The 24,980-nt window shown below is 45.3% G+C and overlaps 1 protein-coding gene across 1 annotated transcript; it reads left to right on the top strand.

Annotated features, from left to right (window-relative positions):
• Positions 1-318: 318 nt before the first annotated feature.
• TEDC1 (tubulin epsilon and delta complex 1) lies at positions 319-19,936 on the top strand. Its single transcript, XM_028732488.2, has 8 exons — positions 319-550; positions 2,539-2,617; positions 3,220-3,422; positions 6,486-6,653; positions 7,014-7,112; positions 17,138-17,224; positions 18,867-19,070; positions 19,308-19,936. The coding sequence occupies exons 1-8, from the start codon at positions 338-340 to the stop codon at positions 19,704-19,706; spliced, it is 1,452 nt and encodes a 483-aa protein (XP_028588321.2). The 5' UTR covers positions 319-337; the 3' UTR covers positions 19,707-19,936.
• Positions 19,937-24,980: the final 5,044 nt, after the last annotated feature.

Genomic DNA, 24,980 nt, shown 5'->3' with positions numbered 1-24,980 from the left:
TGGAGCGCCCTCCATCCGAAGAGCGCCCCCTGCAGGCCACTCTCCGCACTCGCCCCGTAAACTCCTGGTCTCTCCGCGGCCCTAGCGCTGGTTAGCGTCGGCGGGTCTCCGCCGCGCATGCGCGTGCTCCCTGCCATGCGCAGTGAGCTTCGAGGCGCGAAGACGAGGAGTAGGGGAGAAGGGCGGGAGGGCAGCTGTAGGGAGGGGCCTGTCGCGCATGCGCCCGCCGTGGGCGCGCTTCCTGTCATGCGCAGTGAGGCCCGCGCCTCGCTTTGAGTGACAGGCGCGAGGAGGAGGAAGGGAGGAGGGTAGAAGGGCACCGGGGAAGGAGTCGCGCATGCGCCCGCGCCTCCCTGCCCATGCGCAGTGGGCTCCGCGCCTCGCTTTGAGCGAGAGGCGCGAAAGGGAAGCGGCGCTGAGGGCGATGGCTGCGCGGGCGGCGTCCGCGTCGCGTCTCCCGGCGGCCGTGGGGGCTCTCGGCGCCGCCTTGCCAGGGCCCCGCGTCCCCCCGGAGGCCTTCCGCCTCGCCAAGCTCGGCCGGCCCCATGCGGTGGGTGGAAGGCGCGCGAGCGGCCTGTCTGTGAGGGCGGGCGGCCTGGCGGGAGATCCCTCAGCCCCGCTCAGCCTCACGCCTTTGTTTCGCGAAACACCCCAGAAAAGCAGGAGGAACCTCGAAGCGCTTGGCGGGGGGGGGGGGGGATAGGAGAAAGGTTTAAAAAAACCGAGACAAAGGCATCGCCTCACAAAAAGTTCCCCATAGCGTTTCCGAGCCCCCGGGGTCGTCCTTCCGCTTCCCAGCAAGTGCCGAAGCAGGAAGGCGCCGCCCTGTTCTCAAGAGGCAGGGAGTTCCGCAGGGTGGGCGCCACCGCGCTCCGTGGAGAAATAGGTGGGGGTTATTTCGAATCTCCGCGACGGGGTGAGCTCTCATTGCTCAGTCCCTGCTCCTGCCAACCTAGCAGTTCGAAAGCACGTCAAAGTGCAAGTAGATAAATAGATACCGCTCCGGCAGGAAGGTAAACTGCGTTTCCGTGCGCTGCTCTGGTTCGCAAGAAGCGGCTTAGTCATGCTGGCCACATGACCCGGAAGCTGGCTCCCTTGGCCAATAAAGCGAGATGAGCGCTGCAACCCCAGAGTCGGCCACGATGGGACCTAATGGTCAGGGGCCCTTATGTGGCGCCTGTAGTCGGGTTGCTATTCCCCCGGTAGAAGGGGGCCGTCCGTGCCCCCGAAAGGCGATCTCATGGGCGAAGTGGACCCAGGATCGTTGTTAAGAGCCTCATATGCGTCTTCAACTCGGACCCCCCAGCAGATCGGCAATCAGTTGGGCATCAATAGAATTAAAACTTTAATTTTTAAAAAACCATATATAAAATATAGGTAACTTGAGCAAAAACAGCACTGTGCAGCCCTTTAGATGTCAGTTCATGAAAAGGAGGAGGGCCCAACCCAAGTGTTTGCATAAAAGATATCCCTCCTTCCTCCTCTTAGGATCCCCATTCTGCAAGTGCACAAGGGGAAAGCTCTGCTCCTTTGTGGCTGAGCTAGATTTTTTTTTGGGGGGGGGGGAGGCTTCCAGAGCTACTAAGACTCATTGCTGTAAGGTTCAGCTTCAGTCCTATGCACATTTATAAGGGAGTGAAGTCCCACTGAATTGGACACAACTGCACAGTTTCTGTAGCAGAGCTTTCCAAACTGTAGCGACACCTTAGTGTGCCAGTGTGTAGGTTTGATGTGAACGCTCCCCACACTCCTCCCAGGGCGTTTTTAAAAGAGGTAGTGTTAGTTTAACCGGTCTGTAAAACTGAATTACTGTGTCACAAAATGATGCAAAACTGAATTACTGCATCGCAAAATGATGCATGTCTACAAAGTGTGTCACCAACGTGAAAAGTTTGGGAAGCTCTGTTCTAGAGCCATCTACATTTGTCTTGGCCCAAATGTTGTGATCCTTACATAGGGTGGTTAGGTTTTTTGGGGGGGGGTTAATATTGGGGTAGATATGCAGCTCAGGCCTGCCTGGAGTGCTCCATTCTGTGACCTGGATGTGTTTCTATCAGCCAAGGTTACTCTCTCATGAGAATTGCATTCTGTTGGTTTAATGTTTTATGAGTGGTTGGCATGCTTAAGGAAGGCAGCCTTGCTTCCTCCCCCCAGTTTGTGGGGACAGCAGAGCAGAACCTGCACTCTTCAAGTTCCACTGTGGCCTCTAGGTTTTGCCATTTGTAATCCCAATTTCTCTTGACACGTTACTTTTTGAAAAATGAAACCACCTAAAATTGACTAGAAGCACTGAGTGGTTTTCAGCTTAACTTTTACTTAGAGCAGACCCATGGAAATTAATGAATAAGTTAACACCATTGCTTTCAGTAGGTTTAAAACTGAAGTTGAATACCACCCACTGTGGTATTCTACTCCCCTCCAGAAGGAAGCTTGGGTTTGTGTGTTGCGGAATGGCGATTAGTGGATTTCTTTCACCCAGTTGAATTGCATTGTAAACAATACAGCAAATGTTTTAGTGCTGTTGTCTTCCTTAAACAGACTGTAGTATTCTGGAAACTACTGTACTCTCTTCTGAAGCAATTCCAAGGCGGAGGATGGATGGAGCCTGCTGACACAGGTAGCAAATTATTATTAGTCTGGGAACATATTAATTTGTTGGCAAAAATTAGTGATAAGTGTATGCATAATACAGCGCTTTTTATTTGTTTAATAGATATTTCCATTAAAAAAAACCAAAATAGAACAACCACATTAGGAAAGAGCCACAATTAGTAAAACAGGAGAGTAAAAATATCTCATAGCTATAACCAAGTCTGCAATCTCCTCAGCTGTTGCAACGTCTTGGGAAATTAAAGGCTTCTGGCCTGGCACCCAAAGGGCATTCACATGATCAACAGAAACTCCCTCGGGGAGAGTATTCCATGCTTTGAAAGCAACCAGTAAACTTGCTGTATAGAGGGGAAGGTTGCATTGCTGTTATTTGCATAGCCCACCTGCAGTGTGAATTTGTTCTGGAGCTTTGTTCCCCCAGGACACAGTTGATTTTGAAATTGTGGAAAGTGACAACTGCTGCCTTATCTGCCTTCCCTGTATAGGGAAGCTTTTTAATCCGCAATGTTTTTATGTATGTTGGAAGGCGCCCAGAGTGGCTGGGGCAACCCAGTTATTAAATGCGCAGAGTACTACTATTAATAATAATCATCATCACCTGCTTCCTAGGTACCCAAGTCAGATTCGTCAGGAGTGTAGCGTTGAGCCTTGGCTACAGAAGACCAGAATTTTATCAGCTTCCTCCTGATGGTTCAGAGGGCAGCAGAGAACTACTATTGGTGTTTTCTTGGCTTCTATGCAGAATCAGCTTAATGGAGCAGTTATTGGCCCTAAATAGAGTGAAACTTTGGGATGAAGCAACTGTTTGCATGGTGAGTAATTTTTTTGGTAATAATTTTCAGGTATCCTTTTTTTTAAACTAGGAACAAGATATTGGAGGGTAGGGCTGGACTTGAATGTGTATTTCAGTTTTGTTGCTGTTGCTTGTTTCGTGAAAATGACAGTGCTGGTTTAAGAAAAGACTCTTATACAGTAGATGTGGTTCCCAATGCATTTTGAGGAATATATTTAATTCCTGGGTTCAGGAATAATCTGATGTACAGTGGTGCCTCGCAAGACGAAAAGAATCCATTCCGCGATTCTCTTCGTCTAGCGGTTTTTTCGTCTTGCGAAGCAACCCCATTAGCGGCTAAGCGGATTAGCGCTATTAGCGATTTAGCGCTCTTAGCGGCTAAGCTGTTAAAAGGCTATTAACGGCTTAGCGGCTTTGAAAAAGGGGGGGGAGCAAAAAAAAATATGGCGAGACTCGCAAGACGTTTTCGTCTTGCGAAGCAAGCCCATAGGGAAATTCGTCTTGCGAAGCGCCTCCGCGACGGAAAACCCTTTCGTCTTGCGGGTTTTTCGTCTTGCGAGGCATTCGTCTTGCGGGGCACCACTGTATACCTTGTTGGATACATTACATTTTAGTCTGCTTAGGTGAGCTGAATTACGAAAGAGGTCTTGATCCATTTTTAACAAGAAGCATTAAGTATCAAAACTTTCCTGAAAGACATCAGGAAACATTAGTTGTGCACAGCAGTTGTTCTTTTCATTGTTGCATTTTCTGCAACTGTTGCCAATCTTCTCTTTGCATGCAATGTCAGTTCAGTAGTCCCTTCTGTGACTTTGGGGTCACATTGTAGTGGAGGAGCTGACAGGTACGGTATGTGTTTGTGCTCTGTCTGTCTTCTGTAATTTATCGAACTTTGGATTATTGGTAGGAAAGATTTGCCAACAGACCGCCAGAGTAATGTTAAAGGAAACAGTTGTATTCATTGTGAACTGATACTGGATAAGTTAAAACAAAAAAATTCCTTCCAGTAGCACCTTAAAGACCAACTAAGTTAGTTCTTGGTATGAGCTTTCGTGTGCATGCACACTTCTTCAGATACACATCTGAAGAAGTGTGCATGCACACGAAAGCTCATACCAAGAACTAACTTAGTTGGTCTTTAAGGTGCTACTGGAAGGAATTTTTTTGTTTTGACTATGGCAGACCAACACGGCTACCTATCTGTAACTGGATAAGTTAACTTATGCAATAACCTAGTTTTATTAATAATTAGTATCCCACTATTTTTTTAGAAACTTTATTCAGGACAGTCTGCCACTTAAAAATAAAACCAAAGTAGAAGCAGTTAAAAACATTACAGAATAAACATATTTAATTTCAAAGTCTACTTGGACTTTGTGGGAGCTGGGGCCAGGCACATTTCCGTTTGCCATGGGGAAGCAGGTCTGAAGAGGGGAGGCCATGGACCAGATCTAGAGGTTTGGGGACCAGAGGTTCCCCACCCTTGTTTTAGAGGAAGCCCTCATGAGGCAGTTTACATAGGGGGGAGGATCATAAAACTGTAAAAATTTAGACACCAGAGACCAACGCTGGAGCTTGTTGTATAGTAATGCCTGGTTTTAAATATACTACTGCTGTAGTAGCCTCAGAATTGAGTCATTAATATATCTCTTGGTTGCCTGCAAAATGCATTTCTTGAACTTTGCACCTTGTTCCACAACCCACTTCTGTAAGTGCTGCTTAAATTGCCAATAGGTGGCAGCACAGTTATAGTGGAAAGTCTTTTCAATAGGAAAATTGTTCCATTGAGCAACGTTTTACACTTGCAGCAATGCAGAGGCATCTTGAGCTTGCTTTTTCTTGCAGAACACATTTCCCCAGCTTGCTGGTTATGTTAAAAATGATTGAAATATAAATATTTGATGCTCCCCAAGATAGTGTAGTTGTGCCACAGGTATGACTCCAATGGGGCTCTTTGAGAATTTGCAGCATCATACAGAATCTACAGGCAATACAATGGGGTTTGGAGTAGCTAAGAGAACAAGGGCACAGGTCCTTCCTCAGTTTTACTGGTTCATTGCACCTCAAGAACACAGAATGATTTTTAAAAGGTTTGCAAAAGATTTATTAGCTTTTGTGCCAGCCTTGTTCATGTGATCACTGTGCTGGTGGGCAATTCAGCTGGCTCTCCCCCCCCCCCCCCCCCCAATTCCTCGTCTCCCATCTCTGCCTGAGTCCAATAACTTAGTTGTCTTGATTGTGGACTTTATGGGGAGGACTTTCATATTTCCCGCTTCTTTAAATGGATTCAAAATGCTCCCTAGCAATATGGCTGCTGTGAGAATTGCTTTGCTTTGTTGTGATCGCTATTCTCTGCCTTTTCTTCTGGGGTTTAGAAAGTTTTCTGAATCTCCTGAATCTTTTTATTTATTTATTGAAAACATTTTACTCCACTCTTGAGCAGAAAAAGGCTGCCACTTGCAATGATCAAGAATAATAATTCATTTTCATTTCATTGGTTTCTTTCTTATATTCTAACTGTCTTTCCTGAGGGAAACCTAAAGCGGCTCACAGAAAACAGCAACTTGATTAACACAAAATATCAGAATGAAAGTCAGTATAGCAGAAAAACATATTTGCAATTATAAAGCATTATCGAATGTGTGAAAGCATGAACTTACTTTCAATAAATCTATTAAACCCATAAGAATTAATTCTGCATCTGTGCACAATGATGAGAGCTGCCTTGCATTCGTGGGGCTGCCTCGACCGCCTTAACACAAGCAGGCAGGCGCTGGAGGAGTGGCAGATTTGCCCTGTGCCTCATGGGGCTGGTGGCTTTGCCCACCCAGCCTCGACAGAAAGAAGCAGAAGCTGTGTGTGGTGATGCTTATTGTCTCTGTGGCTGTGTGCATGCATGTGAAAGCATTCATGTGAAAGTAGGTGGGGGGCCACACCAACTGCTGGTTTGCACCCCCCAGAAGAGTTGCAGTGGCAGACTGTGGCTCTTTGATCCCAAAAGCTTAGCCATTCCTAGTCTAAAGATACACATATTGGGGGAAAGTATTTTTTTCAAGATTTTGTTCCTTTCTTCCAATTTTAGTGTGATACCCCTTTGAAAAGCCTGCAGGATGGAGAAAGCCTGCCTCCAAAATCTCATATGAAAGACCAAAGGGATGTCCGATACCTGCAGTGGTTAAATGGCCGTCTGCAGTTCCAGTGGCGAAAATGCCACACTGAACAGCAAGAACAATGCAAGCTCCTGAATAAGGTAATGATTTGGCTTGTAGATATTTCATCTTTCTGCATTAAGGTTAAAGTAAAACTAGTTTTGGGTTGTAGATGTAACCCATCTAACGTTATTTTGCTGCAGACTACACTTCGCAGAAAAAAATAACAGCAAGCTGCCTTATTCAAATCCTGAGATTTTTTTTCTTTCTAATTTTGAAGACTATTTGAGATCAAAACAGAATGAAAATTCATTCATAGTTTTCTTTAGAAATTGACATGCGTGCTTGTAATCTGTTAGCCTCAAGTGTACCAATAGTATTAGTATAGTGATTATGTGATAAGTGGTGCGTGCATGTATACAGATAGATATAATTTCTAAACCCACATCTCTCTGTTCCAGGTACATTCATACACAATTGGTTCTCATACTGATCCCATTATTGGTCATTTCTCCATCACAGAAGCAGATGTTGTAAGGCAACCAGAGAATTACAAACAGGTAATCCTTTTGTGGCATAGTGCTATGTTAGAAACTATGGAGAATTCTGTGAATCAATATGTATGCCAGAATTGGAGGACTAGATTTTCAGCCCTCAAGCCATAATCCACCAGAAATAGAAGACTTCTAGTTCTGTGATTCCCCAAGCGGACTGGCTGGTCTCTTGATGTGCTGGGTGCCTAGATGCAGGCTGATGCCATTGGACTGTACCAGCACCTTGAGGCCTTTGCAAGAGAATTGTTACAAGCGCTTGCAATCCACCCTTCACTCAAATGTCCCAGGGTGGGGAATACATCTCTGTTAAAACCAAAAGTTGATATATAAACTAAAAAACCCACATCCGTATCATTAACAGTAAGCTTTAACAGTAACAGTTTGCAGTAAAATCCCAGTAAGAAAGCTGAAAAGCAGCAAAAATGAGGCAGAAGCACTCTCAGTCCCCAGTGCACCGTAGCCCTCCTCAAAAGCCTGCACAAAGAGGTATGCCTTAAAAGGAGAGCAGTGCCAAGCATAATGCACCTTAAAGAGGAGGTCATTGCATAAGCATGGAGACACCACAGAGAGAATCTTCCCATAGACACACACACACACTGTGGACCTCACTTGACAGGGGAGCATGGAGAGCCAATTTGTGTGTTGTGTAGGTTGCATGCATTCCAAAGAGCATAGCACTCATATATGCCTAGATTCATAGGAAATTCCATTCTCTATAGTATGTACACTTAGAAAGGTCAGATTCCAGCCTCTAACTTCCTTGAGGCACAGGAAATAGAGCTTTGTGCTCCTCCCCTTCATGCTAATAGATTTCAGTATCTTTTTCCATAGAATCCTTTCGATCAGCTAGCGAGGATCTACATCTATTTTGCTTCTAATTGGTGGTATTAAGCATTTGTTGGCTTTGACTTTCCTTTATCTTTGTCCCTATACCTGTCCCAAGTTTTTAAGACCTTTTTTGCTGATTGTCCAGTCTACTCAGGCCTCGGTGCCAGGATTTTGTTACATTTTGGACTTCATAGCTTAATTTTTACTGCTCTTTGGACACAAAACAAGGAAAACGAAAACACCAGTGAGTGCTATCTACTACCTGAGGGTGGCTCTACGTTGGCTTGACAGTAGAGAAATATCCAAGTGTTTGGGACTAAGGAGGGGAAAAAACATTTAAATAATTCACATACAGATATGTTTTTGAGAATCATCCAGCTAAAGCCTAAGTGGCCTTATGCAAATTCAAACCATGCCGCTCTGGCATAAGTTACTTTGTTTATTTAAAGGATTTTGCTTCAATTTTCAGCTTACAAAGACCATAGGAAAAGGCAATCTCTGCCCTCTGGCTTACAGTCTAACAGGAAAGGGGATGAGAATGGAATAGGTAAAAAGCAAAGTCAGGCACCAGTTCTTAGTTACAAGGTTCTGCAGGCCATGCAACACAGCGGGAGGGCTGCTGCTTCCTCTCCTTCTAGGAGCCTCAGTGATGGCAGTCAGTGGCTGAAAGCCAGGTGAGATCCAGACATGATGGAAGGTACCTGACGGCAGCTGCTACTGCTTTTCCTCTTAGCTTGGCATAATAGGGAGACTGACCTTTCTCAAAACTGTATCACACTTCAGTTAAAGTTTCTTTGAATAATTATACCACACTTGAATGAAAAAGCCAGCATATTAGTATAAAAGGTAAAGGTACCCCTGACCGTTAGGTCCAGTCGCGGAGGACTCTGGGGTTGCATGCTCATCTCGCTCTATAGGCCAAGGGAGCCGGCGTTTGACCACAAACAGTTTTTCCGGGTCATGTGGCCAGCATAACTAAGCTGCTTCTGGCAAACCAGAGCAGCACACGGAAACGCCGTTTACCTTCCTGCCGGAGCAGTACCTATTTATCTACTTGCACTTGACTTGCTTTCAAACTGCTAGGTGGGCAGGAACTGGGACCGAACAACAGGAGCTCACCCTGTTGCAGAGATTCAAACTGCCGACCTTCCGATTGGCAAGCCCTAGGTTTAGACCACTGCGCCACCCGCTTCCCCGTATTAGTATATCTTACTGCAAATAGCCCCTTTGCTGTATGATGGTGATGATGATACAAATTACTTTGTGTTCTAGCTTCCCCTCAAAGGATAGACCTATACAGTGTTTATGTCTGCCACTAGCCATCCTAAAAGTGTTAGCCTGCTTTTAGTGAAGCATATAATTCATTTTCATTGAAAACTATCATAAAGTGAGCAATCTGGTTCTGACAGATAAGGTGTAATTTTTTTGGGGGGTGGGGGAGGAATGACAGGACGTTTCCAATTAAAATACAGCTATTTCACCAGCTGTCAGACTTCAGCACCTGCTTTTAAATGTAAAGAAATTGCCTTTCAAAGTTTCTCTTCAGCATAGTTTTATCTGTGGATATTTCCAGTCACTATTTTTGTATTTAATTTAAAACTATTATCCAGCCATATTCCAAAGGCTCAGAATGACTTACAACACTTTTAGTATTAACATAAACAGTTCAAACAGATTTGTATAATATATCAGAATGATGGTCACATCTTGAAATAACAAGTAATCTGGGTTGCCAATCTGAGAGGGTTCCAGGTAATCAGCTACTTTGTAGGGATAGATCATAGATGTGCAAGCAGGTTGCCCAGAAATGCAAGTTCTTCTTCTCTGCAGTGTAGTTTGTGTGATCACTGAAGGCAGCCCTTTGCTTCCCTTCATGGTGCTCCCTGGCAGGTCACTGCTGCCTCTCCTGTTCTGTTTGTTGTTCTTTAGTCCCCCGACCTGTCACTGCTCCTTTTCTTACCTGCTTCAGGTTTGCAAGGCAGTCACAATGGACAAAAATGCAAGCCTGTGCCAGGAGTGTCCTCAGGGAAGATGAATGTGCTTCATGCTTGACCTCTTGACAGGGTAGATGGCAGTTTCCTGGGATTGCCATTCAGTGGGTAATGAGACAAATGGGAAAACTGTCTGACTTGCTGAGCAAATGATGAACATTTTAGTGACACTTTTGCCATGTGGCCACGCATTCATTCTCCTGAGATCACCGTGTGCAAATCATCCTATTCTGATGGTACTGTATAGTAATATTTTGTAATGTAACACAATTATTGTGCTGTAGAAATATTTGTAATAAGCTCCTATAGTGGTTTACAATTAAGATAACAAAACAACAACAAATACTGTATATAATATGAGCTGAAAGCAACAATGCAGCAGTCAGAACAAACAAGGCTGAGCCGTTGTTAATTCTCAAAGGCCAACTGAAGCAACAACATTTTTACTTGTCTGGAAAAAAAAGGTTGTTCCCTACAAATGAAATTCCATTTATTTAAAGCATTTTTACCATCCTCTTCAAACTAAAAAAAAAGGCCCCCAGAATTACTAGTAGTAGAGATACTAGTAGTAAAACCATCTCTCCCCTCTGGCTCAGAGACTGAAACAAAAAAAGACTCAGAAGGTAAAGGGATTGGATGTGCTTTCAAGAAATAGCCTGTCATCCTGAGCTTCCTTGAAGTGACTGTGGTTTAGGGTGTGGCCTTGCTTGAATCTGCCGGTGATCTCATTGCACATGCTGCAGCAGTAAAGGTTCAGGGGAGTCCAAGTGACACACCTTCATGCCAGGGCAGAGGGTCCTGCTGTTCTTCCTCACATTGGTTCCAATTGCCTCTGGGAGGGGAAAGGCCCAGTCCACCAAAATGGACTGGCCTGTAGAAAAAGTGTTGTCCTTGCCTTTCCCATCACCTCCGCTAAGAATCTTTGGCAGGGCCTCATCTGCTGCTGCCCCAAGTTTGGTAGCCACCGAGACACCTGCATAAGCAGGCTGAAATATACCATATCTCCACCACTGGCAGAATATGGCATCATCCTGGCTACAAGAGACAATGCTGTAATTTCTCTACTGGCAAATACAGATGATAAATGGATGGATGGATGATAGATAGCACTGCTGAGATACCAAGGAATACATTAATCTGCCCTTCACATTAGAACAAGTGTGATATTTGAGATCCAGAGTACCTGGAGCTCTGCTTGTGGGGGTGAATGCATCTGAGGTCCCCTGCAACATATTTCTTCAGGTATTATTTTTTTAGCTAGGCAATTAGTGCCCCACTGGGAAGCCCTGGCAGCGTTCCAGTGATGTTTAATAATGTTCAAGCTGGTCATTTCTACTTGGCGGCATTATTGCCTTGAGCTAAAATTTTCCCTTGGCCGTAATCTGTCACCTGTATGTGCCCTCAGTTGAAAATTTTCCACACCAGAAAGAGAATTAATAGAGCTGCAGTGCTATAGTTGCTGTCACCGTTTTAAAGGGAAGCTTCAGAAAAGAGTCATTGCTTGCCACGTTTTATTGGCCAAGCACGTGGAGTTATTGCTTCTTGAAAAATGATACTCTGGCTTATCAAGGCCTTTATAAATTACTGGACTGTGTAGCAAGCATACTTTTTTCTGATGGTTACTTTATATGGTACCCCCCCCCCCCAAATGGAAATCTGTGGACACCCTTTCCAGAGATTTAACCTGTCCTGGGAATTGATGGTTAAGGGCAGGTACTAAATTGAAATAATTATAATACGCTCCACTCTGAGAACACTTTGATGGACATGAAAAGGTGTTTCTGTGCAAATTTTTCTTTTTACTCTTGATTATTCTAGTTGGAAAGAAGCAGAACTGTTTGCGTAGCTTTAACCTATAAATTTGCCCCTTCCCAGTACCTTCAGTATCTCTGTCTTTCCTTTGTCCCTGCATGATCTCCCAATGCTGACCTTGTAGCAGGTGGAACAACAAGATTGTAAAATAGTTAACTTATTAAAGAAGGATGTCATGGATTAATCACTTGATATACTGTATCAAGCACAGATTTAAAATGTGGGTGTTAATGGAAGGTAACTGATGCAAGTATTCAAAGAATTTCTGGTTGTCATTTATATTCGTTCCTTTCTTAGGAGAACTGGAAAAGCAATATACACTACTGACAAACTTGAGTGATCGTTCAAACAAATTAGGAAGGATGTGTGGTCTTCTCTATTCCTGTTGAGTTTTCTTAATCATTAGTTTGTTCAGTTTTCTCATCCTGGTCCCAATCGCTGGACATGGTGCAGATTTCTTTTAGTCTTGCTGCAGAATTTTTTCTTAATAGATTCAGAAGCATTCTAATGTGCATTAAAGCCGAAAATACTCAGATTCTGAATGATCTGTGAGGCAAACTAGCAAAACCAGGCAAGTCCATAGCTGACATCTGTGGAGAGTCAAATGAGGGAGAAACAAACTGCAGCCGGGCACTGGAGGCAGTGGGACTCAGGAGTGACAGCAGTTTCGCCAGCAATATACTGCTGAGTGAAACCACCATCATGGTCCGCCTCTCATACCGGCAGAGGGGAAAACAATCGGCGAGGCACCGGTACAGCTTGTTCCTCCCACCGATGCCCCAGGTCCCTCTGGCTTGCATGAGAGCAGGAGGGACATGGGGATTGCTCAGCTGGGAGGCAAGAGCCTTTTTGCGCCCCGGCTGGCCTTGCTCACGAGGAGGCAAACACACAGCCAGCCAGGCAGAGGGAGCCTCTCCCATCTTCCTGGCTGGCTGCTTGTTTGCCACCGTGGGAGCCAGCGGGATGGGCAGCTGGTCTTTTTCCTCCAGAGCGATCCACCGGGAGGAAAGAGATTGGATTGCACCTCCCAGCTGAACAGTCCTGATGCTTCTCGGGCTCATGTGCAAGCCGGAGAAGGATGGGGCTGCTCAGCTGGAAAGTGTGAAGCTGCTTCCTCCCTGGTGTGGTGAGGCACTGGGGTGAAACTGCCTCAGCAATTTCACCTCCACGCCTAGCAGTGCTGTGGTGGGAAGCAGTGTTTTGAACATCACGGTTGATCACCAGATCACAATGTTTGCCTGGCGATATATTGCGATGTGAACCTAGGGTGAACCTAGACAGCATCTTAAAAAGCAGAGACATCACCTTGCCAACAAAGGTCCTTATAGTTAAAGCCATGGTTTTCCCAGTAGTGATGTATGGAAGTGAGAGCTGGACCATAAAGAAGGCTGATCGCCGAAGAATGGATGCTTTTGAATTATGGTGCTGGAGGAGACTCTTGAGAGTCCCATGGACTGCAAGAAGAGCAAACCTATCCATTCTTAAGGAAATCAGCCCTGAGTGCTCATTGGAAGGACAGATCCTGAAGCTGAGGCTCCAATACTTTGACCACCTCATGAGAAGAGAAGACTCCCTGGAAAAGACGCAGATGTTGGGAAAGATGGAGGGCACAAGGAGAAGGGGACGACAGAGGACGAGATGGTGGGACAGTGTTCTCGAAGCTACCAGCATGAGTTTGACCAAACTGCGGGAGGCAGTGCAAGACAGGAGTGCCTGGCGTGCTCTGGTCCATGAGGTCACGAAGAGTCGGACACGACTAAACAACAATATATTGTGATGTTGAAAACCTGACATCGCCTGGCTCTAGTGTGAGGGACATCTCATGAAGAAGTGCCCAATATTTCTTCTTCTGTGTAAAATTGCTGGTTACTAAATCTGAGTAAGGCAGTATACCTCATTATAATAGTAAAGTACGCCTCTTTTATAGTGCAGATCAATTAGTAAATACAGTGGTACCTCGGGTTACATGCGCTTCAGGTTACATACGCTTCAGGTTACAGACTCGGTTAACCCATAAATAATATGTCAGGTTAAGAACTTTGCTTCAGGATGAGAACAGAAATCGTGCTCTGGTGGCGCAGCAGCAGCAGGAGGCCCCATTAGCTAAAGTGGTGCTTCAGGTTAAGAACAGCTTCAGGTTAAGAACGGACCTCTGGAATGAATTAAGTACTTAACCCAAGGTACCACTGTACCCTATTTCAGGTTTTGGCAATTCATAGTTCAGCATAATTTTATTTCGTTCTGGTCTATTTTGAAAAGTTTGTTTAACGTTAACTAAAATCCTCCCCCCCCCCCCCCATTGTAATGCACTGAACTAATGTAATACATTGAGGCTGCATGCTAAATGTTATATTTGTAGTCTTTGGAATTTTTATTTTGCATTTATATAGTGCTTTACAGTGTTCACACATAAACTACGACAGTCATTCTTACAACCACCTTTTGAGGTATGTATTTTTAAACCACGCCTTTGGGTGGTTGAGGCAGAGAAATATGGGCTAGCCTCAGACCACAAGTACATTTGTGGCTGAGGTAACATTTGAAACGAACTTTGTCGCCACTATAATATGGAGGGAGAGTGAGGAACAGGAATTTGGGGGCAGCTGGGAAACCTCAGATGAACAGCCCTACAGAGACTCCTTTCTAGCTCCAGAAACCTACATCAGCAGTTTGCTTTTGTCGACAGATGGCTGCCAGAAGGCATCCTTGCCATTTTGCTTTGATGACTCCAACATAGTATATTTTGATTTCAGTAAAGCCTTTGACAAGGTTCCTCATAATATTCTTTTTGGCAAGCTGCTAATATGTGGGCTAGACAATACTGTTATTAGCTGGATTTGTAGCTGGTTGATCGATCATACCAAAAAAAGTGCCAAGCAACAGTTCCTCATCAACCTGGCCAGGAGTGGCTTGTGGGAACTACACGGCTCAACTTCTTTGTAAATGATTTGGACAAAGGAATAAACCATTATATTTTTTGCAGATGGCATCAAGCTGGGTGGGTTAGCTAGTGAATTAGAAGACAGGAACTGAATCCAATATGGTCTTGAGAGGGTGGAGAACTGGGCCAAACAAAATTAATTCTCTCAGAGATATATAAACTTTTAGGCAGTAAGAATCAGATGCACAACTGGCTCAACAACAATAGAACGCAAACTAACCAGCTCCGTGATGCAGGAAAAAAAGGCTAACGCAGTTCTCTGCTGCGTCCACAGAAGTGCAGTGTCCGGATCACAAGAAGCTAAATTGTTCTGTTCAGACCTTACTTGGAGTACTGTGTCCATTTCTGAGAACCACAGTTTAAGAATATTGGCAAATACCCAGTGGAGGGCGGCAGATGGTGCGTGGCATGAAGTCCGAGTGCTAGGAGGAAAGGATGAAGGAGTTTAGCAATTTTGTCATGTGTGGCTCCAGACAGTAGGGCCCAAAAGCAGCGGCTCCCAATTACAAATCAGGATTTCATTTAAACAGCAGGATGAACTTCCTTCGCGTATGAGTTGTTTGACAGCAGAATAGACTGCCTTGGAAACGGCTAGGCTCTGTTTTGTTAGCCATTTTTAAGCAGAGGGCAGGATGGCCGCCTCCTAGGGATGCTGTAGAAGTAGATTTCCTGCATTTGCAGGACTGGGTGGCCTTAGAAGCCCCTTCCAGCTTTATTCTTATTTGCCTTGGAATGCAACTTTAGTTTCAGCAAAGCTAGGACTTTCACTGACTTTGGTTTTATCTTGGATACAATGAGGCCCAGCGTGCTTTGGAATAAGAGCTGAGATTGCCAATGAAAATTGAAATGAAACCGATGACTAGGAGGGCAGTGGAGAGGCTGGGTGCAGCCGCAAAATGAGGATGGCATGTGTTGCATTGAGAAGATTTCCCAAGAGCTGCTCCTCCAACTTTCCCCCTTGTTGCAGCTGATCATTTGATAGTGAGATTCATTGTTAGTTGTATATATTATATATGGACCCTCCGGATACGAACTTAAATTGTACCGGGGGTCCATGCTTACCCGAAAAGTCCATACCCGGAGATGCCGCTTCTGCACGCAGCGTGATAGAGCGCTTCTGCACATGTGTACATGGCAAAACCCGGAAGTACACACTTCCGGGTTTGCCACGTTCGTAACTTGAAATTACGTTACCCAAAGGTAACGTAATCTGAGGTACCACTGTATCTGTATTGTTCAGCTAGATATGTGAAGTCCCGGGGAGAAAAAACTGGTGGGTTTCTCCCCCTCCCCCCAAAGACTTCTTTCCGTTTTTCCAACAACAAAGGAAATTTTGGAGGACACTGAAAAGGACACTCCGGTGAAATATGTTCCCTTTGGAAGGAATGAAATGCTTTTGGAGACATTCAAAATGTCTAGTGTGAATTTTTTTTATGCAAAGCAGCTTTCAGCATTAGAGAATGGTAATTCCTGTGTGTTCTGTGGATCAGGGCTGGCTAACATTTCTGGCCCAGGTGCCAACATTCTGGGGCTGCATCCCAGCAGTGGGTATTGCTGAAATACACAAATGCGCTTGCTGATACAAGGCTGCAGCTGCCATGCAGACCAGCCGAGGTGGGGGTGAGTTCCCCCCACTCCTCAAACACCTGGGGATGGTGTGATTTGCATCCCCCTGCCTGCTCCACTGCTATGTCTTCTTCTTTCCCTTTCTGCTGCAGCTGCTGACATCAGTGGGGGCTTGAGGGACCACACTGGGACCTTCTGGTTGTTGACTGTGAGAACAGGACGTTGGGCTGGATTGGCCATTGGCACGTTGGCTCTTCTTACCTTCCTCCACCTCTGCATTAGACGGATGTGATCTTACCCCCCCCCCCCAATATATGTGAAGAATTGTAAAGTGCTACATAAATGTAAGGAACGCGGGTGGCGCTGTGGGTTAAACCACAGAGCCTAGGACTTGCCAATCAGAAGGTCAGCAGTTCGAATCCCTGCAACGGGGTGAGCTCCCGTTGCTCAGTCCCTGCTCCTGCCAACCTAGCAGTTCGAAAGCACATCAAAGTGCAAGTAGATAAATATGTACCGCTCCAGCAGGAAGGTAAATAGCTACTGCTCCGTGCGCTGCTCTGGTTCACCAGAAGCGGCTTAGTCATGCTGGCCACATGACCCGGAAGCTGTACGCCGGCTCCCTCGGCCAGTAAAGCGAGATGAGCTCCACAATCCCAGAGTCGGCCACGACTGGACCTAATGGTCAGGGGTCCCTTTACATAAATGCAAAACATTGATATTGATGGGAAGCAATTTTTTTAAATCTGGCTTCAAAACTTTGGTGGTTGGTGTGCAGAATTTGGATTGATCTGTTACAGAATCCTATCTGATCTGTGCTGAGTGGCTGTATTACTTTCAGTCTCATAGCAATAGTGGAAAACTTTCCTCTCTCCCCACCCCCCCTTTTCGTTCAGTTGTTGCAGTTGGTTGAATCGGATAGCTCTCGACTAGAAGCCTTTCTCAAGTGGAAGCTCCTGGAACCAGTTTACTGGCATTGGATGGTATGATTAAATACTTGAGGGACAAGTTGTGTATTGTTTTTCTGGGGGGTGGGGGAAATGCTACACAGGTATATTTTCCCGGCCTTTTGTTCCAGCTGGTCATAGCCAGCAAGAGTTCCTGCTTAGAAGGTGGAGAAGATTATCATTATGAATAAAAACCTCATTAAAAGCTAGGCAATGTACAATGCTTGCTCTAGGTCTAAGACAGTATTTGTGGTGGGAGCTTATGTTGAGGCCTATGCCAGTGCATGGCTGCCCTCTTTGCTGATGAGAATGTCAAAGCAGTAATGTAAACTTGGTTCTTGTAAGTCTTGCTCCACTCCAAAACATTCTCCAGCTCATTCGGCACCATGCCTGCTCTCCTTCCCTGCTATGATAAGCGTAACACTCAAATTAGGAGATCTTGCTTCAAACCACATGTATTCCATATTTTTTGTGGACTTACGAGTACCAGTGAAAGAGCTTCCTAAGAACTCCCTGTGCTGCTTAATTTTATCTCAATTGCAATGCTGGACTTCGGCTGACAGGAGCAAAGCGCCGTGCCGTACATCTGCAGTAATTGTAAATGAAAGAAATGTCTGTTCTTCTCCTTTTGTACTTTTTAAAATATGACAGTACAAACGTTGCTGTAAACAAAATGCCTTCATTACAAACTGCAGGGCACTAAATTTTGTGAGCCACTAGAATTGCAGTCAGGTAGCATTGTGGAATTGCAGATTTCCCTGGACAGTGTTGAATGATTTTAAGAATCAATAAAATCCTCTTTGCATCTGATGAAGTCTTCAAGAGCAAATACATATATAATGTAACCATTCAGCACATTTACAGCTGCGGAAAATATTCCTTAAAGACAATGTGTTGACAGAATGAGTATTTGGATTCTGTTCCCATGTAGCAAAGAGGTTAGGAATCTTTCTGTAAAGTAGTTCAAAACCCACAAATGCATTTGCACTGACTTGCATAGGAGCCGATAACACTTTTGCACACCAACTTGATCACTGGTGAAATTGTGCAACGTTTCCAGATATTCTAGATTCCAGACCTGGAGCTCTTCCAGCTCTGCTCAAATCTTTTAAATATTTGCAGTAAATTCAGCTAGACAAGTTCTATAGCAAGCAGCTGTTTTTGCAATATGTTAATCAGCAATATAATCCCTTAATGCAAAAATGGCGTAGAATTCTAAGGTTTTTCTCCCTCTTTTTAAATTTAGCAAGGTTAGGAATTTTAATTTTGGGCAATTCTTTTTAAAGTGATGTGTCTGTGTTTCCTTCCAACACAGCCATTAACAAAAGGATCAGAAGGTGGTGTGGTTTTAGTTGTTGTGACAAAGATTTAAGAAGTCTTGCATCTGCTTTTCTTGCAAAGTCTCTCCCGACACAGTTTTTTTGCTCTTATGAGGGTACCAGTTTCCATTTGCAAGTGCCTAAACAAATCCTTTTGCTAGGAATAAGCAACTTTTCTGTATTCTCTGAGAATAGAATATGTTGCTCAAGAACTGCATACCATTTCACAAACAGAGGTTGGATATAAAGCTAACCTGGCTTGTTTATCTGTTGCACCAGTCTCTAGACAAATGTGGCAATAAGTTCCTCATTAAGAAAAATTAATACAACTTTGGAATTCCCCTCTCTCCACCTTCCAGGAGACCCTTTTCAGTCCTGAAACAGAAGATGCAAAACCCCACAACACGTTTAACAAGGACACTATTTTGCCAAGTGCTGATCTGTATTGTTATGGCATTAAGAGAACAATTCAAGAACTGGACAGATACAGGAAAGATCTGTTGACTCTATATGATGGGCTGGGTGAGCTTATAGCCTACAGGAAACTGAGCTGCTGTGGAATGGTAAGGGTTGATTTGGGGGCCTGTTAGAAATCTAGACAGATTGATTTCAGAACTCTGTATTTATGTTTTTGGCCTGTTAATAGAAATTGTAACAAGATGCCTGGGGTCCTGTTTATAAAGACAACAAGGGTTTCATTGAGCTCTGTTAATTAACTTAAGACTGACAAAATAAAACTGTTCTCTCATTGCTCTTTTAGATCACATATTATCAGCTGAGTTGTCCTTTCCTCTTCGCAGGTCCGAGCAAGAGTGCAGGAGCAGCTAGGAGAGAGTGAGTTTTGCACGGCTGTCAAAAAAACACAAGACATTGTGGAGCTGAAGCTGTCTGATCTGAAATGCCACAGTAGTGGCAATAGAATCGGTGCAATGCACGGACCATACAGACTTGTATTTAAAGGCAAGTGTTTAAAGACCAGCAAAACGGTCAGGTCAGCAAAGCCTCAGAAATCCATCGCAGAAGGTGCAACAGCAACAGATGTGATCAGGGATCTGAGAAAAAAAGAAGCAAGGCTGAAAGCAGAGCTGAAGCGGAGACAGGAAGAAGGCAAGCAGAAGGTTTATGAAGCTGCCCAAGGACTCGGCCAGGTGCTTTGCATCCCACCCATGAAAAGAGCACAAACCAGAGATGCCAACTGAATGTAGAAGTTGGTGCTGTTCATTAGCTTTGAAGGGACAGTCTTGGGCCTTCCATGAGGCTGTTGTCCATGCCTGTTCCTATCTTCTAGGAGCAACTATGTTGTCTATGATTACTGTGATTTTTTGCATCTTGGGTTTTGCTGTAGAGTGTGTGTGTGTGTGTGTGTGTGTGTGTGTGTGTGTGTGTTAGAGAGAGAGAGAATAAAATTAATACTACATTTTTAAATATATATATGTGGTTTTTCAAATTACAGTTTTACAATCACATATCCAGCATAAATACAAGATTCCAAAGAATCTCCTGGACTTCCCTCATCCCCTTTGTGGATCTAGTCTGTTAGTCATTTCCTCCTACATCTTTTATAATCAAATCTTTTACAGCTGCATTATATCCAAAATTCACCATTAAACTACAAGTGTTATTCCAATCCTACTAACAATTTTAACTGCTTACAATGGTTTTTATTATAAATTTTCCCCATTATTTAAATTTTGGTCTTCCTGATTTCTGATTCTTCCGGTCATTTTTGCCATTTCGGCATAATCCATCAACTTAATCTTAAGCAGAAAATTAATATTACATTTAATTAACTACTTAATTGATATAATGACTGAATTAATGTTAGCAGCGGTCTGCAGGCAGGAGTTACAAGACTCCCTCCCCAATCCCTTTACTTTCTCGTGTGTGTGTATCTGTCATTCAGTGCTCGGTTTCAGTGGAGATAAAGCAGCCCTCAACCAGGCAGAGGGCACTAAATTGCCATGTTAAATATACAGACAAGAGGTGTTAGTTGTAAAAAAAGGGGGGTACCATAAGCAGCTTTGCTTGAACTTTGGTCAAACTCATGCTGGCAGCTTCGAGAACACTGCCCAACCATCTCGTCCTCTGTCGTCCCCTTCTCCTTGTGCCCTCCATCTTTCCCAACATCAGGGTCTTTTCCAGGGAGTCTTCTCTTCTCATGAGGTGGCCAAAGTATTGGAGCCTCAGCTTCACGATCTGTCCTTCCAGTGAGCACTCAGGGCTGATTTCCTTAAGAATGGAGAGGTTTGATCTTCTTGCAGTCCATGAGACTCTCAAGAGTCTCTTCCAGCACCATAATTCAAAAGCCTCAATTCTTCAGCGATCAGCCTTCTTTATGGTCCAGCTCTCACTTCCATACATCACTACTGGGAAAACCATGGCTTTAACTATATGGACCTTTCTTGGTAAGGTGAGGTCTCTGCTTTTTAAGGTACTAATGTAAAGTACCCTTTGTGAAATCTGTTTAAAGGGTGTCACAAAATTCATCTTTTGCATCCCTGCAGTAGACACAAGCTGGGCTTGCTTTCAGCTCTGTCCTCTAGAGTCTAGACCACAGTGGCGCCTAAGAAACCGAAGGGCATCACTGAAGCCCTTTGGAAGGGGCCACCCATGAAGATGGGAAGTACTGGCAACAATGAGCATGGCCGTGATCCATTGCTTTCAGTGGATCTATTCTGAGTATGACTTGGTTGGATGCCATCCGTTGCTTTCAAGTTCAGGAAGAAGACCTTTATCCCAACTGTGGAAGTGGCATGTCAGCCAGCAGAGTGTGATCATCTTTAACATCCTATAAATAGGCTGTTTTATTTGCGTTGGTTCTGTGGGTGTCCTCAAGATAGTACAGTGGTGCCTCGCAAGACGAAATTAATTCGTTCCGCAAGTCTCTTCGTCTTGCGAGTTTTTCGTCTTGCGATGCACGGTTTCCCATAGGAATGCATTGAAAATCAATTAATGCGTTCCTATGGGAACCGACTTCGGACCAGGTCCGGGGACAGTCTGTCCCCCGACCTCTTCTGAAGGCTGGGGGGGGGGGACAAGGGCTTTTCTTCCCACCCACCCCCAGCATTTTAAAAAACCCAGGGACAGCGGAGGGCTTCTCCACTGTCCGGGGCGATCTTAAAATGCTGGCAGGCGGCATTTTAAAATCGCCCCGGGACAGCGGAGGACTTCTCCGCTGTCCGGGGCGATTTAAAAGCCCCTGGGAAGGCAGGCAGGGGGGACAAAGCCTTTTGCCCCCCCCCCGCCAGCCTTCAGAAGAGGTCCAGGACCTCTTCTGAAGGCGGGCGGGGGGCGAAAATCTTTGCTCCCCCCGCCTGCCTTCAAAAGCCGTCGGGGACAGGAAAGCCAGGAGAAGCCGTGCAGCCCTTTTAAAGTGCGCGCGGCTTCTGCCGGTTTTGCGGGAGGTGGGGGAATTCCCCCACCTCCCAGAAAAGCCAGGGAAGCCCTGCGCAGTGTCTCCCGGCAAGGAGAGGCTGCGCGGGGCTAAAGGGGAAGGCAAAACAGCGAGCGGGATCCATCCCGCTCGCTGCCTTGCCTTCTTCCATAGCTGCGCGCAACCCCTCCGCAAGGAGAGGCTGCACGGGGCTAAAGGGGAAGGCAAAACAGCGAGCGGGATCCATCCCTCTCACTGCCTTGCCTTCTTCCATAGCTGCGCGCAACCCCTCCGCAAGGAGAGGCTGCACGGGGCTAAAGGGGAAGGCAAAACAGCGAGCGGGATCCATCCTGCTCGCTGCCTTGCCTTCTTCCATAGCTGCGCGCAACCCCTCCGCAAGGAGAGGCTGCACGTTTCTCCGCTCCCCCGGGAAGGCAGGCAGGGGGGAGCAAAGACTTTCGCCCCCCGCCTGCCTTCAGAAGACCTCCAGGACCTCTTCTGAAGGCGGGAGGGGGGCGAAAGTCTTTGCTCCCCCCGCCTGCCTTCAAAAGCCGTCCGGGACAGCGGAGAATCGCGTTGCCCGGGGCGATTTTAAACCCGCTGTCCCGGGTTTTTTAAAATGCTGCTGGGCGGCAGCGCTGCCACCTGGCAGCATTTTAAAATCGCCCCGGACAGCGGAGAAGTCCCCCGCTGTCCCGGGGTTTTTAAAAAACCTCTCCGCCCCGGCCAGGCTTCGGAGCAGCCTTCCGAAGCCTGGCGGCGGGAGGAGGTCCGAGGACAGTGGGGAAGACGCGCTTCCCCGCTGTCCCGGAGATTTCCCTATGGGCTGTCGTCTTGCGAAGCAGGCCCATAGGGAAATTCGTTTTGCGAAGCGCCTCCAAAATGGAAAACCCTTTCGTCTAGCGGGTTTTCCGTCTTGCGAGGCGTTCGTCTTGCGGGGTACCACTGTACTTTCCTTGCAGTAGCACTGAATGTTGGGGAAATGTAGACATATTTTTTTTCTACTGGGAAGATGGAATTCATTCTCTTAGTAGTGTATCCAGTATTGTGAATGCTCTGCAAAACGTCCCAAAGCATTCTGCACACACACCCATACACACCAGTAATGAGATATTATGCTACTGTTTGTATTCTGGAGCAGTTGTAAATATAACATTAAAATGAAAGCTCCTTAAAAACAAAAGCTTATAATGCCTTAGAAGTGAACAAAGATAACAGATACATTGGTACCTTGGTTCTCAAACTTAATCTGTTGCAGAAGTCCCTTTGACTCCCAAAACGTTCAAAAATCAAGGTGTGGCTTCCGATTGGTGCCAGCGCCCCAGAAACAACAGCTGGCAGCCACATCAGACGTTCGGCTTCCGAAAAACGTTCTAAAACCAGAACACTTCTGGGTTTTCGGCATTCAGGAGCCTATTTGTTTGTCCATTAAGCCATTCGAGAACCATGGTTCCACTGTACTTGTATTTGCAAAATGTGTTGCTTCAATATCCTGACTGTTAATGTGGAATCATGAATGCCACAACAGAAAGCGCCGGCCTCGTGGGATGAGGGTAAACATCTTAAGCACTCCAGAATCATCCATAAGACTGCACAAATCATCCTTGCCACTTTGCTTTGTACCAAGAATCAAGCATATGGTTCTATATTATCCTTGCAGCTCACAATAAGAATGAGGGGGAACAATGTCTACATCTGGACTCAGCAAAATTTATGGGACAATCTTTTGTCATCAGCATTCAGGGCCCCATGTGGTGAAATCCAGCTGCTGCTGAGTGATCACTGAATCGCTAGTGTCTGCAATGAGACTGCCACCTCCATTTCTGGAAGAAGAAGATATATGTGATGTAATGTGATATAAATACCCTGCAAAAAACTTCATTAGTTTGAGTGGTGCTGTCTTGCCCTACTAAGGACTTCTGAACTTCACCTGTATGGGAATTCCCCATCTCCTGGCACCAGTGAAATGGAGGAGCTCCACCGACTGCCTCCCTTGGTTGAAGCTGACATAATTATTTGATAGTTTTAATGTTACGGAAAAATCTAGGTGCGAGGCTGCTCAGTCACCCAGCTCGTCGGGCAGAGTCCGCGGGTCCCTGCGGAATAAAGGAAGGAGTCCAGCCACCAGCCAGAGCAAATAGCTGTAGACCAAAGTATATTGCGCAACAGGTTCAAAGAAGAATTTTGAACCCCGAGGATGGGGTGAAAAGGACTTTTAAAAGTTTCTGTCTTATCCCAGCATACAGTTAATTAAGCATCATCACTACATCATTGCTACATCAGAAAAGGGGAGGGTTATGCATGATTAACATAGGAGGAATGTGTTGGGGCAAAAGGTGGATACAGGATATGTACTGGGAAGTACATTCTAAGCACCTACTACAAAGGGACAACAGAACTTTGGTTTGCATAGTCTGCCACCTGGGCAAGTCTGGAGGAGTGCCTTTGCCCAGCGATTGGCACCTATGAGTACCTTCCTGTGAGTACGTGACCGCCATGGCGGGACCGAGTGGTTTCCAAGTCCTTGGCCAATGAAGCAAATTGGCGGTGGAATGAAGGAAAAGGAATTGATTTTATATTATTTTTAAAGCTAGGTAACTTCCCTGAGCTGTCAAGTCGAAAGGATACATTTATGCATAGTATTTGTAACATTTGACAACTTTAAAGATGTGCCCCCCCCGTAATTTCCGTAAGACGTTTTTATAGCCTACCTTTTAGAATAAAAACCCTCGAGGTAGCTTACAAAACCAGCAGTAAGTGCAAATAGATTTATAAAATTAAGTTTCTAAGTTCAAAATGGTGGGTGGAATAATACTCACATGTTTTGGAATCTGATGCCCTCCACCCTAGTGCGAAAGAAAGAAATCAAAAGAAATCTGAGACTTTCTGTCTAAAAGATGCAGTAAAGGGTCAAGCTGCACGCCTAACAACTGTTCACTCGCAAAAAGCAGTTCAGGGGGTGTTCTGTGTCGATTGGAACTGGTGTGAGGAGAAGGGGTGGGGCGAGTAATCCTTTCCTTCCTGAGCTGTATTCCTCCCCCCCCCCCCAAAAAAAAAAATAATCACGCTACTATTAGCATCCAAAGATGCTGTATTCAGC

Source organism: Podarcis muralis, chromosome 5, assembly GCF_964188315.1.
Source record: "Podarcis muralis chromosome 5, rPodMur119.hap1.1, whole genome shotgun sequence".
Lineage (NCBI taxonomy): Eukaryota > Metazoa > Chordata > Lepidosauria > Squamata > Lacertidae > Podarcis > Podarcis muralis.
The sequence above is the reverse complement of the archived record's forward strand: the minus strand, read 5'-3'. Positions and strand labels throughout refer to the sequence as shown.